This window comes from Molothrus aeneus, chromosome 6 (assembly GCF_037042795.1).
Source record: "Molothrus aeneus isolate 106 chromosome 6, BPBGC_Maene_1.0, whole genome shotgun sequence".
NCBI lineage: Eukaryota > Metazoa > Chordata > Aves > Passeriformes > Icteridae > Molothrus > Molothrus aeneus.
In genome coordinates, this window is record NC_089651.1 from 24,219,910 (window position 1) to 24,236,010 (window position 16,101).

At 41.6% G+C, this 16,101-nt stretch overlaps 1 protein-coding gene across 2 annotated transcripts in view; it reads left to right on the plus strand.

Moving 5' to 3' along the window:
• AMBRA1 (autophagy and beclin 1 regulator 1) overlaps window positions 1-16,101 on the plus strand; it is a 127,496-nt gene that overhangs the window by 97,933 nt on the left and 13,462 nt on the right. For both annotated transcript variants that reach the window (XM_066552258.1, XM_066552259.1), the window contains one exon: window positions 1,088-1,227. In XM_066552258.1, coding sequence (XP_066408355.1) covers window positions 1,088-1,227 — 140 coding nt within the window. The remainder of the gene's footprint in view (window positions 1-1,087; window positions 1,228-16,101) is intronic.

Below are 16,101 nucleotides of genomic sequence, written 5' to 3' on the forward strand. Positions count from 1 at the left end.
TGCACTAACTCCTGAGTGATACAGCCAAGGCAAAGAGTGGCCAGCTTCTGCCATACAGAGAAATCCTTTTTTCTCATCTAATGTGACCTCCTCAGAGGAGCAGTTAAATTTGTTACTGGTGATGGGAAATAATGCAGCTATATTGTTTTGCTCTGACTTGCTTTGTGTCCATAGAGAATGCTCAGGATGAAGGTTCTGGGTACTAGCTATTGGAGGGCACATAGTTAAGTACTCCCTGACTCATGCTTCTCAAGTTAAATTGTCAAACAGACAAGATATTCAGTGGGCAACAGAGCTATGGAGTAAAATGGCCCCAGTTTGTTAAGATAGCTGATAAGTACCATCCTAATGACTCTAATTATTTACTTCAAGTCACCTCAGCAGTGCGGTGGTTGATGTGCATTCCCATCAACATTCATCCTGTTGTTCCATCATAACATTATTCCCACCCCTGCTCACTGGTTCACCACCATACCCTTTTTTGTGGAGTCTGGAGGAAATGTTTTGTGAAGGTTGGATGCTTGCCCACTAGAAAATCTAGTCTTTCACTTAGATTTATCCCATTGAAAATCCAGATTCAAAGTCTGTTAGTTACAGTAATGACAGTGTACTAGCTAAATTTTTGAAGAAATTCTCTTAATGATTTGGTCTTGTAAGTGCAGTTTTCAGTCCTACCCTTCCAAAGTCCTGATACTTGGATGGCCCAGTACACTGAAGCATCTTGTCCCTCTCTATTCTAAGTAGCCAAACTGATTCATTACTGCTTTTTTTCTATTTCCCATAGCTTTGTTTTTATGATTTCCATGTGTCATATTTTTGGGCTAAATGGATTGTTGTCACTATACCCAGTTTGGGTTGCTGGATGCCTCACAGCTGTGTGCCAGTCAGCCTATTAAAGATTTAAGGGCACATGTATGTGCATTTCTAGCAGCTGCTTACTCTCACTGCTGATTAAGTGATTGCCTGCAATCCTGTAAAGTGACATATCTCTATGGCCTCCTATGCTGCTGTGGGGAAATTTGTTTGAGCCTCCTTGGCTCTCCTGCCTTGTGTTGTCCTGTCAAGTAATCTCCTGTTGTTGTTCCAGAGAGTTTTCAACGTTCTGTACCCGATGCCTGCCGACCAGAGGAGACACGTCAGCATAAACTCTGCTCGCTGGCTGCCCGAGCCGGGCCTGGGATTGGCATACGGCACCAACAAAGGGGACCTGGTGATTTGCCGACCAGAGTGAGTGCTTTACAGGGGGCACTACATGGAGCTGTAACTGCTGTAGCCATTCTGTTCTCAGGTAGTGGGGATAACACGGCTTTTCTTGTGCTTGAGGCGTCCTAAAACCCCAATACCTGATACTTCCTTTGGACTGCCACAGTGTTTACCTGAGTCTCTTACAATCAGTATTTGTTTTGCTGATGGTGAACTTCAGAGAGTGTTTGAAGTGCAGTTCATTAGCTCAGGTTATTTCCCGTGTCCTACTAGGATTTCTGGATCCTTTATTTCTCATATGACTAGTGCAGTGTCTTTCACCCTCTGTGGATTTATAGATTTCTGAAGGTTTACAGTGACAGGAAATTTGACCTTTCCTCAGCTTTCAAGGACTTCTTGAAGACCACCAGCCAGGTTGAAAGTTGCTGACCTAGAATTATCAAATACTTTTTTCAGTATTCAAGAGATTCTATGAAACTGCAAAGATTTTTGTCATGATTATGAGCAAGCCAGTGAATTATTTTGGTGTCCTCACCTAAAGTCCAGTGATGTGACATGTACATTTCAGTTCTCTTTCATTTGTATAGAGCTGTGAAAAGTGTACTGCCCCTTTTATAAGCTTACAATTCAGCACAAGCTAGTTTAGTTGTGGTCTGACACAGATGATGACAGTGACACGTATTGCTTTCAGTGTTCCTGGGGAGTGTCTGCATCCTACTTTGTTGAAACCCTTCTTTCCATTGTGTTGTCCAAACGTTCTTTTGGGACCACATTTCTTTCATGCTGCGGGGACACTTAAGGAGTTTCTCTGCTTCAGTTATTTTCTGGTAGTATCTTACCTTAATATTCTTTTGGGTTGTGCTTCACATGTTGAAGTTCCTTGGAGCTTAAAAGCTGGCAGCTAGGAACTTACAGCACTGCTGGTGATCATACCACATGCATGTGGACTCCATCTGTTGTGCCATGACATCAGGCATGTGGTGCTTGAGGAGAGTCATATTGTCAGTTTAGAATCACTAGCTGAAATCAGAATAAATATATACAATTGTAACAGTGACTAATTCACCACAGCCTTCTGGTGAAGTCTGGTTGGAAATCAGATTGGACCAGTTTTGGTAGAACAGAATGGCAGTGCTTTTCAAACAGCCCTCTTGTTCTCTTGAACATAATCTTTCATCAAGACCTTATTTATACATGAAATTCTATAAGATACTGTTATGGAATAAGCTCTAATCACTCTCTTTCAGGATAAGTGGATTTCTTTAAGAATAGTTGCTGTATTTTCTAAGCAGAATTATTCAGGAATAATGGCTCATTTCTTGAATTTGGGAATATTCTATTTTCGGTATAGAAAAATGGTTAAGATTTAGTTTGCTGATTATGGTTCGTGAGATGAACTTGGATGAGAACCCAGGGAAATGAAGTCTCCCTGAGGATGGATTCTTTGATTGAATGCTGCAGAGTCAAGCTTGATCTAGCTGTCCTGGCTTCACACACCCCACATTAGATTTCCACTCCAGTTCTTGCAGTACACCCCAAAGCTGAAAGGCATGTCTCTTCTTGGCACCTCACTAATTAAAGAGTCAATATGAACACTTTTATGGTATGTTATGGAAGCACAATCAGCCCTTCTGCAACATCCATGTGCAACCTTCTTAGCTCACCGTGTTAATTATGCACTATTCCAACAAAAATAGGTGTTTTGTATGTGAACATGAAACAAGGTGGCTGTATTAGGTGGGAGATTTATTGGGGGGGGTTGACAAAAATGCTTCAGCAGGTTTCCTGCTGGTGGATTGGATGCTTCTGGTGATAATTGTAAACATCACATGGTCTGGTGGGTTCTTTCTGGAGCAGGACACCTAATGTGTTCTGTTCTCAACTGCACCATTTTATAGACTAAAAAGAGTCAAGAGTGTTTTGTTAACCTCAGCATGAAGGTGTAGATACTCACTGAGCTGTATAATTTGCATTGAGGCACTAACATAAGAACACAAAGGTGAAGGAGGCTCTATCAGAGTAGAAGTGGCTTGCAGCTGTGGTGTCTGTTCCAGATCTACTTGACAGATCCTTAGAGAAAGGAAAAATCCTGACATGCCATCTCAGTAGTTCCTGGCTTAATAAACTTGTTTTGAGATTGGTATGTGTATTGGCTTTAACTTGAGCAGTGAGGGAGAAAATGAAAAATATTTGTGTGGTTTCCATACACAGTAATACAGTGGAAGACAAATACTAAATGCAGGATTCAGCAATTGATAGAGGAGGATATATTGATAATTGATATATGGAGGATAGTCTAGCAAACAGCAGGAAAACACTGTACTACTGACTCCCCCCACCACTGTTCTAATTTGGCAAAGAAAGCTGTGGTCAGTAGCAAACAGCAGATACTGTTAAAATTCCTTGGCTCTTAATTCCCATATGCAGTGGAGGCATTTGAAACCAAGTACTACAGGAATCATATAAACAGATTGAAATAGCAGCTGTTCCTCAAGTAGAGGATTTAAATGAGTAGACTGGAAGTACAAGCTGACCAAAAAAAGGAAACAAAAAAAAGGCCTAACTTGAAACTCCGTAGACTCATAATAGGATGCTATGCAAGTAGTCTCCTTGCAGTGTTCAAAAGAAACACTGGTTAAAAATTGAAATGGCAAGGTCATATTATGTTGTCAGTCCATTATTGTAATCTCAGTACACAAATTTATAGGGTACATTTTGAAGGTAGGCAAAAAAAAAAACCAAACATGTAAAGTGGGATCAAATGCATTGTAATTTGCCTGGAGTGGAGTATAGTAGGTTGTGTACCTGTCCTTGAGAATTTTATGGTTTTATTTCTAATTAAAGGCTCAGCCAGGGATTTGCTCTAAGTCTAAAATATCTGTGGCTTAGTAAGGCAGTTCCTATATTGGAATTACAATAAATCTAGTTAATTTCTAAAGAATTAGAACAAAATCAGGTAAAGAGTGGGTGAAGTCCTGGTTAAAGGAAAGAATACAACGTTATTGACAGCTGGACTCAGTCAAAAAAGAGGTCATTTGGCTTCTTTAAAAAAGCAGTTCTGGAACTGGTTGATTAATACTATTTACACTAATAACTGGTAAGAGTGCACTGAATAAATTTGCCGAGGATGTGACATTAGCTTTGTCACTGCAGAGAAAAATCAAAGTATTGCAAAGGAATCAGATTGCTGTTAAAGTGCCTGGAGCTATAGAAATGAGAATTTAACAGCACAAAGTGCACTTAGTGACTAATTACACTGAGTTCAGTAGATAAAATGACGGAGGAGGAGAAAGACCTGAGGTTTTGGGTGATTGTAGGTGATTAAGCCATCAATACATGAGGCTGTAAGAAAAAATTTTGTTCTAGGATGAGATACAAGATGCTTAACAGCAGAGGTGGCAAAATATTAATATGGGTGTAGAGGAAGCTAGATATATAAGCTGGAATAGTTTAAAATTTGCCTTTTAACTTGCACAGTAGCATAGAGCGCTTGATAGTGGGATCAGGGGAACATTTTATCTAAGAAAATCTTCAGTGTGGAGTCTTTATCAGGGCTAAAAAGGAAAGATGAGGAGGGGGTTATATAGCCTTCCATAAATATCCGAGAAGCAAGAACCGTTTAAATGTATATCACAGAGTGGTCAAGGTTGAAAGGGACCATTGGAAGTCATCTAGTCCAACCTCTGGTCAAGCAGCATCCCTTAGAACACATAACTCAGGATAGTGACCAGATGGCTTTTTAGTATTTCCAGGGAAGGAGATAGTGAATCTCACTGAGCAACTTGTTCCAGTGCTCAGTCACCTGGACAGTAAAGTCCTTCTTCTTGTTTTGGTGGAACTTTGTGTTCCAGTTTCTACCCATTGCTTGTTGGTCAGCACTGTCAGGAAGAGCCTGGCTCCATCCTCTTGACACCATCTCTTCAGTCCCCTAGTCATCAGTGTAGCCCTCCACTGAACCTGCTCCAGGAGCTCCATGTCTCTCTTGTCCTGATAAGTCCAGGACCGGACACAATGCTCCTGATTTGGCCTCACCAGGGCTGGGTAAAGGGGTAGGATCACCTCCCTTGACCTGACAAAGAGCTGTTAAAGCTCTTTCTAATACACCCCAGGATTGCGGATCTTCTTGGCCACAAGGGCACTGCTGGCTCATGGACAGTTTGGCCACCAGGACCCCCATGTGTTTCTCCGCAGAGCTGCATTCCAGCAGATCAGCCCCTCGGCCTGTGCTGATGCAGGTTCCCAGGTTCAGGACCTGCACATGCCTTTTTTGAATTTCAGTCAGTTCTTCTCTGCCCATCTCTCATTCCTGTCAAGGTCCTTCTGAATGGCAGCCCAGCACTCAGTTATATCGGCCATCCCAGCTTTGTGTCATCACTGAACTTGCTGAGGAGGCAGCTGTCCCTTCATCTAAGTCATTCATGAATAAACTAAACAGTACTGGGCCCAGTATTAATCCTCAGGGGACACCACTAGTTACAGGCTTCCAGCAGGACTCTGTGCTGCTGATCATGACCCTCTGAGACCTGTCATTCAGCCACCTCAATCTACTGCTTCATCCTCACATCCATCCTGCAGCTCCCATTTGCCTGTGAGGATAACATGGGAGACAGTGTTACAAGGCTTGCTGAAGTCGAGGTAGACAACACCCACTTCTCTTCCCTCACCTATCTAACCAGTATTCCCATTGGAGAAGGCAATCAGGTTGGCTAAGGGTGGTTTGTTTCCCTTTGGTGAATCCATGGTGACTATTCCGACACCAATATAAATGAAAATATTTCAGCTGTCATCCAGGTGAGCATATTGCCACCTGGCTGCATACCCCACTGGGATAATGGGGCTAGCAGTTTGGATCTAGATACATAAATAAATAAATAAATAAATAAATAAATAGGTTTTTTATTAGAGAGCAAAGAGGCACAAATTGACTGATTAGGTGTGACGGCAAATTAGAGGAGGGTGGCAACCAGATGATTTCTGCAATAGCCTGTATGTTTGTTGGGTGGATGCAAAAGATTCAGCTGTTTGGAAGTGCAGCTCAGCTTGCAGAGACAAGTGTATGACTTGAATACTTGTGACTGAGGGTGAGACTGAGCTGCTGAGCCATGAGGCAGGTTTTGGTATTTTAAATCCAGGGTTCCCATCTTAATAGGTGTTGACAAGTTGGCTCTCAGAGCTGTTGTGCTCTCAGAAGGAGAGCACAGGTCTCTGAATGAAGCAGGTCTCTTGGAAGGAAGCAGGTCTCTGTGGCCTGTTAAAAACTTTGTGTACTTTACCCTCTGAATCTAAGTCTTTGAGGAATGGTGTGTGTGAAAGAACCCAGGGGACTGGATTCCTTTGCAGCAGGAACCCAGCTTTTGGAAGTAACTTCCTCTACAAGTGATCGACAGGAGAGACTATTTACTGTTCACAAGTCTGATCTTGGAGCTGGAGCAAGAGGACTCAGGTCTGTGGTTCACAGGCAAATCCTGCTGATAAAAGAATGTTAGCTCAGATGTGGCTTGGGAACAGGTTGCAGTCTTTATGAGGCTGTGACAGCCTTTTTCTTTTCCAAGGGTCTTGTAGTTCACTCTTGTGAAGGTTGCTAACTGGTAGACTTGCATACCCATTAGATCATGAGTCTGCTGTCTGCTTCCACATGGCTTCAGATTGACCCATGGTAATCTGTGCTTTCTGGATTTAAGATGAATTTGTGTTCAGTCCAGAAGTGTGGTATTGAAAGGCTCTAAGGCTGCCATGTTTTCAAGGGTGGGCACCACTGAGCTAAATCAAGACACTAAATTGATAACAGTGATATTCAGTGGAAGAGCCATGTCAGATATAAACAGGAATCCCTTTAGGCATACCACGTGAGGCAGTGTGCTCCATTTAGGAAGTGAAGTGAGCTACTATGTGCTACTCAACTGTGGCCTGGAGGTCCATCACAGGAGGTGATACAGCAGTGTGAATTCCCCCACTCCTCTGTTGTCCTGCTGCACACTGACTTTTCTGCATGGCTGCTAGGGCTTTTTTAGCCTCCCCAAGGATGTTTTTCTCTTGCTACATTCTACCTGACATCCTTTGTAACTGTGAGCAGTAATAATCTTCAGTAAATCTCCCTTTCTTGACTCTGCATACATCAAGGTTTGATTCTGTTTCTGAATCTTTGGATTTGCATCATGGAATGAAATCCTCTCTGTCGGTCTTGTATGGTAGAAACACCTCTACTGAATTAAAAAGGAAATTGATTCTTAATGTTCACAACCTTTCCTATCCTGTCACATCCCAACAAGAGCTTTCCCCTTCAGAAACATTCCTGGTGGGGCATCTCAAACATGAACTGTCTTGCAAAACATAAGCAGGTGAGACCAAAAGTAGTGAGGAGCAGACTGCATGCTGCCCTTTGCTGTCTTTGCTTGTGGAGGAACACCATGGGAAAAAGGCAGGGGATCCAAATATCAATTGTTTGTTGTTTCATCTTGAGTGTCCTCTCTCCTGTGCTCAGAAGCAGGTTCTGGAAGGGATCAGTGCTCACATGCTTTTGCAAATACTGTTACAGAAACCTCACTGATCTGAGAAAATGTCAAGCTCTTGAAACACCTTGTTTAAGGCTAGCTTTTTAATGCAGGCATCCACAAGAGAGGAAGGATTTCTTCAGCTGTCAGAGCTTCTGGTAATGGAATTAATATACCCCTGAAGATGCATCTGGTTCAGAGGCAGCATTCCTTAGATTTCTCTCATTGGGAAGTAGGTGTGGAGAGTCTCAACTGATTCAGTGTGCATATTTTAATTCTTTGGGGTGAGATCTGTCTCACATGAAATTATTCTAGGAAAATTATCTTTATGATAAATTCCTATGCTTTGCAAGCGATCACTGCATTTGTCTGTCTGTGCCAATCTTTTTTTTCTCTGAGAATAGCATATCCTCCCATCTACTGATGGGGACAATGTGTCTACATCTAGTTATCAGTGTTGGTAAAGAGGTGGTAATCTATGCAGCTGCCTGGCACATCATGTCTCCCTGCTGGCTGGCGCAGTTCCTCAGGCTCTGCAGCCTCCAGCCATGATGCCCCCAGCAGCATAAGCTACATCTTTTGCCTCTTAAGAATAGCTTCTGGAGGATGGAGTAAACAAGGAGACAGAAGGAGAACTGTCTTCCTTCATGTGTAACCAAGGGATGTTAGCAGCCCTGCATAGGAAATGTTCTCACAACTGTTAACTGGGGTAGCTGGGGATACTATTTATGTCTGAGTCCTCCCAGCAAATGGCCTTTTGAAAGGCAGCATCTGTACAGGGCCTTTAAGAAGGAAGTGAATGTGTGTCCTGCACTTCTGCTGCCTGTTAACCACAAGATACATTGAATTGTCTAAAGGAGGATAAAAGATGCTTTTGATTGATTAAAGGACTGAAAAGAAGGAAAGATGGCCCATTTTGCACTATAGATGCATCCTGCAAGTATACATTTGGATTTTGTCATTCTTGCATTTAAGATAAACTAAATTAATTATTTCCAAATTCTGCAAGGGAAGCCTAGGTAACCTCAGTGCCAAGAGGCTTGGTCATTGCAGTTGCAGAAGTAGACTGCTAATGTGGAGGCTTGAAACAGTATTTCCATTCCAATACCATTTTTTATTCTTTTTTCCCTTTTTGTATGTGAATGGGATATCCAGGATGACTGATGGCATTAGGTGAAAGTTGCCTTCAGAAAATTTCATTTAAATATGTCTATGATTCCTAAAGATAAATTTTGAAAGCTGCTTTAAGTCTTCAGTTACTCGGTACAGAGCTCTGTGTTAAGAAATCATAGCCTGGTATTTACCAATTTGTGTTCTGCATCACTGGTCATCTGCAGGCCCTAACTAGTTCTCAGTTTCAGTAGAGCTCTTTGTAAGAGCACAGCCACGTGCTGTTAAAAACAGTTACCAAATGCTTCAGTTACATCTATTCAGATCACACCTGCCACCTTTTCTTCCTGTACTTTTTTCTAATTCTGTCTTCAAAAGCAGTTAAATTTCATGCAAGCAATTATTTTACTAACTGCCTACTGCATATGGCTCACTCTTTCATTGTTTCAATATATCTTCTTTTTTCTATTTGTTATATTACTCTCTTTAAAGATAAAAGTTACACCTAGAAGACAATAATAGTCAGTTTTAAGTATGGCTTTCTTTTTGAAGAGTGCTGCTAAGTTGACTCTTTTGCCCTTTTGTCATTTCCTCTTTTTTTTTTTTTTGAAATGTATTAAAAAACAGGTGCAAATGACTCAAAAAAGTTAACTTTTTAAAAAAAAATACGAAATGAGTGCAACTAGCTGCTGTGTCTGGCATATTTCTGACTCCCTAATTACACAAGTACCCTTGGATATTTCAGAAGTGGAGACTTCAGAGAAGAGAGTTCAATATCTTGTCCACTTTGAAACACCATTGATTTTTGTCGTTAGCCTCACTAACGAATAGTCCTTTTTCCATTCTAATGCCATTTTCCTCATGTTTATTTTTAGAATGTCTTTTCCCTCTCTTGCAGCACGAGTTCCCCGCCTGTCTTATAACCTTTTTTTTCTCCACAGATCTATACTAGACCTTCCTTGTTCACTTGTTTACTTCCTTGGCTTTCCAATAAGATTTTTTTCTTTAATTTTCCAGTTTTTAATCCATATTATTTGGGGAGTTTTATTTGGTGTCCCTTATGCCTGGTTTTTTCCAGCAGGACTCTGCTAATGAATCCAGCTAGCAAATAAAACAGCCAATTTATTTTTTTTTCATTTTTGTTCCCTATTTTAAATCTGTCTGCAAATGGTCTTAACTTCATGTCTACAAACTGTGAATAATTGGAGTAATAATTGCAATTTGGGGTTCTTGATGATTTTTTTCCTTTTTTTTCCTTTTTTTTTTTGTAGGCAGTTTCCCCTGTATGCTAAACAGAATACTTTTTAGTTGGATAATTTCAAAGCTGCTGAAGATTAAAAATATAAAACTTTGCTTGCCCTGTGGATCTCACTGAGACTTGACCAAACCAAGATCTTGGTTCTGGAGCTTGGCAACTTTGTGTGTGCACATTCCAATGTTCTATTAAAAATAAGCATTTGCTATGCTTGCTAATTTTAAGCATTTATTTTGATGTTACTTTCTCCCATTCTAGATGTATTTCCGTGGTTTAGTTTACTGGCATAATATCTACAAAACAAGCCTATTTCATCAATGTTAGCTTCTGCTAAAACAGTAATGAAAGTTCAAATATGACTTAAGAGTGACTTTGGCTCTCTTGTAGCAGTTTAAGATGTTTTAAAGCCTTAGAAGGCATAAACAATTTGCACTACTCCAAACATTTGTAACATCCTAAATTGTCTAAGCCACTGGAAGAGCTGATAGATCATAAACAGCCTAAGATATTCTGAGGGTTCAAAGCTTATTTGGAGTGTAGTCTGCCTGTAATCACTTTAAGCAATTAACAAGCCTTTAGATTTTTAGAGAACTTAAGCAAGCTGTCCATCTTTAGAGCTGTGTGGATGATAATATCAAGCTGAACTGTGCTTGTTTGAAGACCTTTAAGCTGTGTGTTCTGGAATCTGTTATTTACCTTCCAGAGGTGTCCCTACCTGGTACTTGGTGTGGTTGGAGGCAGATAGTAAAGGATACCATGGTATACTGGCAAGATTTAGTGAGAAGAAAGTCAGTGAAAATTCAGGAAATTTTTATTTGGTCTATTTCTGCCTTGTCTGTTCCAGGCTATTTGGCTTGGGTGCTGTGCTCTTTTTCTCATGAACATGATACAAGTTACAACTTCCTATGTCACACTGTGTAAACACAGTGTGTTTACATGACTGTAGCATAAAAGATTTCTGAGAAAATCACTTGCAAAAATTGTTCTGGTGTTTTGGCAGAAGAATGAAGGCTGTCTGAGAGGGACTTTCCTTGTCCTTATTCTCAACACTGGTTTTTCTGTTCAACCTTGCATTCCTTAAGGGCAGCACTCTCAACCACAATATTTTTACTTGAGTCCCAAGATAATCAAACATCCACACTTTCGTACTAAACTCTTTTCTTTCTGCTCTGTCATTGTCTTGGTGCTTAATTTCCATTTGTTACTCCTGTTGGATCTGTTAGAAGACTGATTCTTAATTGAAGACTTCTTCCATGGAATATAAGACAAATTCCTCTTAATGCTTTCTGGTGGTGTGTTTCATCCATTTCGAATTATTTTATGAGTCTGCTTATCTTCTGCATGCAATCTGTAGGTAGGTTGCAAATGCTGACTCCTGGAAGTCACTTAGTTTTTAGCTATACTGATCCTGTGGATCGGAAGAAACTATTCTGTTTGGGTTCTTCTTATTGTATTAATCTCTCTTTTCTTTCTCTCTGAAGTATCTGCAAGCTTAGCTGACTGATGACTCTCTTCCTTAGCTGAGACACCAAAAATTTACTGAGGGAAGATGGCTGTTAGGGATGTGCCTTCTGTCTAAATCTTATCCACTGGCCACAAGATCATGAAGTGGATCCAACCTTAATTGTCCACTGGTAGACAGAACAAACTCGTATGTGTTTACATTGTTAAGACAGAAGAGCTGCTGAATTAGCTACTGGTGCCACCAGCTTTATAAGGTTGACCTCATACAAATGGTGTGAGTTTGAATACAGCATCTTCAAAAATCCAAATATTTAACCTGGCTGGCAGGACTGCTGGCAGGACCAGTTGTTTGCAAAGTGTTCCAAGCTGAGTTGGCACCCTCCCTGAAGCAGGCACACAGCCACCAGCTGCATGAGGCTGCTGCTGTCCTGCTTCTGCAGCACCTTGGACAATTCAAGTAGGTATCAGGGTATGTTTCTGCATGGTTGCTGGTTTTCACACAGGCAAAACTTGCAGGATTCTTGAAAATTAGTGGGTTCCAGGAGTCTGGAAAATCAGTATGAGGAGTGAAAATGAGGCTGCTCTTAGATGCATCATTCATCTCAATGTGATGGACAGGATGATGTCATACATCATTTTAATATCTGTGGTTGTCAATCATAAACTGCAGATCTTGTATTCTTTGAATTCCTATACTTGATCTTGTGCCCTTCCCTTGGCTAGTTACACATAGGCTGGCACCAATGAAGCTGCCACCTCTTCTTGATCAAAGGGAGTTACTGCCCTGCAGAATTACTCCAGAAATCCCCTTTGCTTCGGTTCCATACAGTTTGCACAGCAGCCAGTTTTCACTTGGATTTGTCTCTGCACGTGGTTCATCGCCTGCACAGAAAGCTAAATATTTATGAAGTAGGGCGTTAGAAATTATTGTTTTCCCACCCAGGCAGCTGCTGGGAGTGCCAAACTTCGCCTTGTACTAACAATACCGTTGCCTAGCTAATCATGGGAGCTAGGGATGGGCTTGCTGTGCTGATCATCACCACACTGGCAGAAGAGATAATGAGCTGCTGACAAGGATGCATATGGAATATGGCCAGCATTGCATTGCATTGCATGAGATACTGTGTGCTGCTTCTTCCTTCCCAAACCAGGACAATAGATTCCTGTTCCTTAGCATAGTGTCACCTTGCTCTCTTGTAGCTCGCTGTATTTCCTTGATACCGTTTGAGTGGCTTAGAAATGACAAGTTTACACAAAGGGAAGAAAGCATGTCTTGGGAAATTGAAATCTTTGTAACTAATCTGGTTTTGTATGCTTGCATTTAGTGATCTTGAATGGACAGTGTATTTGAGAAATCAGCTTTAAGGAGTATTTCCTTTTGTGGAGAAAGCAAACTTGGCAGCATGAAAATCAGGTGCATTGCATGGCATCAGGCAGCTTCCTTTCTGTGTTGGGCTTGCCACAGTCTTCATTTTGGTAGTGAGGTTGTGCTGATATTTTTGGATGGGATTGCAGGCAGCAATGTTGTAATCAAAATTTAATTTGGTACGAGAGCAAACAAGTGGGCTGCTGTTGGGCCTTTCCATGTGGCAGGATTTGAAGGAGGAGAGCAGTGCATTTGCTCATTGCTGCTGTCTTCAGATTTCACTTTAATCATCCCCTGATGATACAAGTGAAAAGGTAGTAAGTGCTATTTAGGCCTTCCTGGACATGCATACACCACTTGCAAATTATGGGTTGTTTTGTCTTGCTGTCATGCTCCTGACTGTGTTGTTATGGTAGAGTTGGGGAATTTTCATCCTATTCCCTCCTCCTCTTCAATTCCCAGTTTCGGATATGGCAGCTGGGGGATACCCACATGTCTGAGTCTGTTTGTGCTGACCTGTGCTTTGTCAATTTACCCTTCAAGTACTGGTTAAGCAAGTGCACTATATTGCATTTCAGCTCTCTTGTAATTTGTTAGTAATAATGTTGTCACTAATTCCTAGTACTTTGTCCTAATTTCTTCCCAGAGACATAACTGAGCTGTGTAGGTAATACCTCTGTGTAGAGGGAGAGGCTTGCTAAGTTGTTGGCTCTTAATACTTAACAGGCTCCACTCTGAATCCTTATTTGACTTTCAGCAAAGCCTGCAAGTCTGTGCCCTTCATCCTTTCCAAGCTCGTTAATAATGTGAGCTGGACACAAGCATGAAGGAAAAGTCCATCTTAGAACAGATCCCTGCTGGGAAATCCAGGCTGTGGGCAGCTCTGCATGCGACAAAGCTAATGGAAATTTCCAGTGAGGGCTTAGAGAGCTTAGTGACAGCCATAAAAGGGAAGAAAGTAAGAACTTGACTAAGTGGACTTCACTGTCCATGACTGACACAGTGCGGAGAATTGCAATTTTTCACCCTAAAGCCCTGGGCAACAAATGTCCTTTTTACTACATCCACATCCAAGTGGCTCCATGCTACACAGAGCTTATGCCTTGAAAAATGTAAAGTGCTTCTAGCATTTCTATGTCTAGAGTTTGATGAAGCAAAAGTTAAATGCTTACATTACCTGAAAAATATTCATTTCTCCAGTGTAAGCTCTGCTTCTTTGGAATGAATCGTCAGGCCTTGATTTGCAAATCTCCTGGGAAACGTACTGTGAAAGGCTGCTCATTTACAAAATTCAAGCAGTATTTTGCAATGGGAACTAAAAAACCTTTAGGCTTTCTGAGAAGGGAGATTGCACGATTTTAAATAGGTGTGGCTAAACCAGAGCAAATCGTAAGCTTAATTGAAAATCTGATTTAAACCAAGGTAATTGTGGTTGTCGCCACACATCTTGTTGTGTACTGAAGTTGGTTTAAGGTCTGATTATGTGATCAAGTTTCTAATGCAAACATGTGTTAAAACTGGCATTTAGCCCTCACAATAGCAGTATTTCTTTGATGAAATTTTGATTCATTAAGAAGAGACATTATGATCTTCATATAAAAGGTAGTGCCCAACCAGTGCCCTCTGTAAGTTCAGGTGTATGCTCTCCTCACTGTATCTTGATGCAGTCTGAAACATCTCTTCTATAGGCTCAATCAATCATCTAAAGGCTGGAAAACATAATCAGGAGCAATCATGATACTGATCTTAGGGTTGTAAAGAGACCAATGTGGATTCCAGCTCAGAGATACCCAGATGCATACAAAAGAGGACAGAGATGGTGCTGAGGGCCTTATGGCTTTTACAAGAGGTAGATTTGGGAAAGGGTAATTTGTGTAGCTGGCCAAAGGAAGAGACTCCTGAAAGGTAGCAGTGGAGTTGCTTGCTGCTGCAGGGAGTGCCAGCAGCTGTTTATTCTGAGCCACTTCTTTTGCCCTGCAGGGAGACACACCAAACTAAAAAGCCAGGTCAAAGTGGTGCTGAGAATGTTGAACTCCCATCGTGGCCAAGTGTAGTGACCTTGGCCTGAGCCTGTTTGTAGGTGTTCCCAGAGTCAGCAGCCAGAGCAGTGGCACCATCTGCTACAGGTCCTCCTTCTAGGGAAGGAAGGCAAAGCCCTTGATTCTCTGGCAGTAAAGAAATAGCTAACAGGACCCTGGCAGCAAAGCTCAGCTGATAAATGGCAGTGTTTAAAACCAATATGAAAAGTTATGCATTAAATTGAATGCCTATTGATTTAACCATGTGCAAACTGACAGCATGAAGTTAGAGTGGACTTTGCTGTCCAACAACCTAATTGTACAGTAGAGAGACTCTGCAGAATAGGTAGGAGCATGGTCAGGAGCTTTTCATGGGTGTACTGCATGTCAGCTTGCTACCATGATGCTTTTGTAGAAGTGAAATTGATCCACTCAAAGAAGTGTAGGTAGAAGTGTACATAGGAGCTGGACTTTCTGTGTGTTACAGGAACGTGGTGTTTGGGGGAAGAGAGGAAACATGGTATTGTCAGCTCCCATCTTGGCCTGGGGGAAGCTTTGTAGTCTTCTGTTTCTTGTCTTGAGAGCTGGCAAGCTGGCAAAGACAAGTAAGGCACACATTGGCAAGGAATACTAATAATGTACGTAGCTGTGAGGGACCATGCCTGTTCTTTAGGAAACATGAAGGTGTGTGGAAGAAGAGGGAAAAGAGCACAGGTCAGCTTGGCTCTGTTGTGTAATAGCTGAAGATACCAAATACACTAGACTTTTAATGGAAATTTTGACAAGGAGGTCAGAAAGTCTCTCTTGCCTAGGGACTGTGCTGCTTCACTGACAGCAAAGTGTGACAGCTAATCCTCAGCCAGTATATTAAGCAGGGGATGGAGCAGCCAGAGGGACTGGCACAGTTTTAGTGACAAGTTACCGTCTGTCAGTAAACTCAGAAACCTTTGTAAATCAGCATCTCACTGGCAGCTGCTGTTGTGGGTTATAATGCAGCACAGGACTAGCTTATCACAAAAAAAAAAAAAAAAAAAAAAAAAAGCAGTGCTATAGCCTCCATGTGTGATTTTGTTGACCTAATTTTGTTCATCTCTCACCCTGGGTCCTAACCTGGGGTGCTGTCATCCTGGCAGTCTAGCCCCAGTGACCTGCAGCATCCTCTAAGCTGGGGTTCTTGCCAGTTCTGCTGAGGCA